We start from the raw sequence: 657 nt of genomic DNA on the forward strand, positions 1-657 counted from the left end.
TCAATTTAAGCCGGAAATAAGGAATTAAGCAAACAGACAGCAATGGCTTCTCCTCTGTTTCAACTCATCACCATGTTGCTCGTTGCAGCTTTAGTGCTCGTCAATCCAGCCGCCTCCCACCGCCCGCTCATCGGAGCCTGCCACGCCAGCGGCTACCTCCCCGGAAAGTCCGGACACTGCGACCCCGGATTCGACTCCGACTGCTGCCAGCCTGGCAAATCCTACCCGCAGTATCGCTGCTCGCCGCCCGTCTCCAGCAGCACTCGCGCTCAGTTGACCGTCAACTGCTTCCAGGAGAACTGCGACGGCGGCGCCCCCTCGGAGTGCGACGGCCAGTACCACAGCGACAAGGACATGGTGGTGGCGCTGTCGACGGGGTGGTACAACGGCGGCAGCCGCTGCCACAAGATGATCAGGATCAACGGGAACGGTAGGAGCGTGGTGGCGAAGGTGGTGGACGAGTGCGACTCTGTGAATGGGTGCGACGACGACCACGACTTCCAGCCGCCCTGCCCCAACAACGTAGTGGACGGTTCGCCGGCGGTGTGGGCGGCGCTGGGAATTGATACCGACGTGGGGGTTTATGACATCACTTGGTCCGATGAGTGAGAAGACAAATATTTAATTGGATCAAGTTCCAAAGAGAAAAAAGAAATA

The 657-nt window shown here is 58.6% G+C and overlaps 1 protein-coding gene across 1 annotated transcript; it reads left to right on the forward strand.

The window, feature by feature from the left end:
• LOC121982584 (putative ripening-related protein 4) lies at window positions 1-657 on the forward strand. The gene has a single exon (XM_042535727.1). The coding sequence runs from the start codon at window positions 43-45 to the stop codon at window positions 607-609; it is 567 nt and encodes a 188-aa protein (XP_042391661.1). The 5' UTR covers window positions 1-42; the 3' UTR covers window positions 610-657.

Source organism: Zingiber officinale, chromosome 5A, assembly GCF_018446385.1.
Source record: "Zingiber officinale cultivar Zhangliang chromosome 5A, Zo_v1.1, whole genome shotgun sequence".
In the NCBI taxonomy this organism is placed as follows: domain Eukaryota; kingdom Viridiplantae; phylum Streptophyta; class Magnoliopsida; order Zingiberales; family Zingiberaceae; genus Zingiber; species Zingiber officinale.

What these genes read in the sequence shown, in the direction of transcription:
- LOC121982584 (XM_042535727.1), top strand. Translation starts at nt 43, where the DNA reads ATGGCTTCTCCTCTGTTTCAACTCATCACCATGTTGCTCGTTGCAGCT.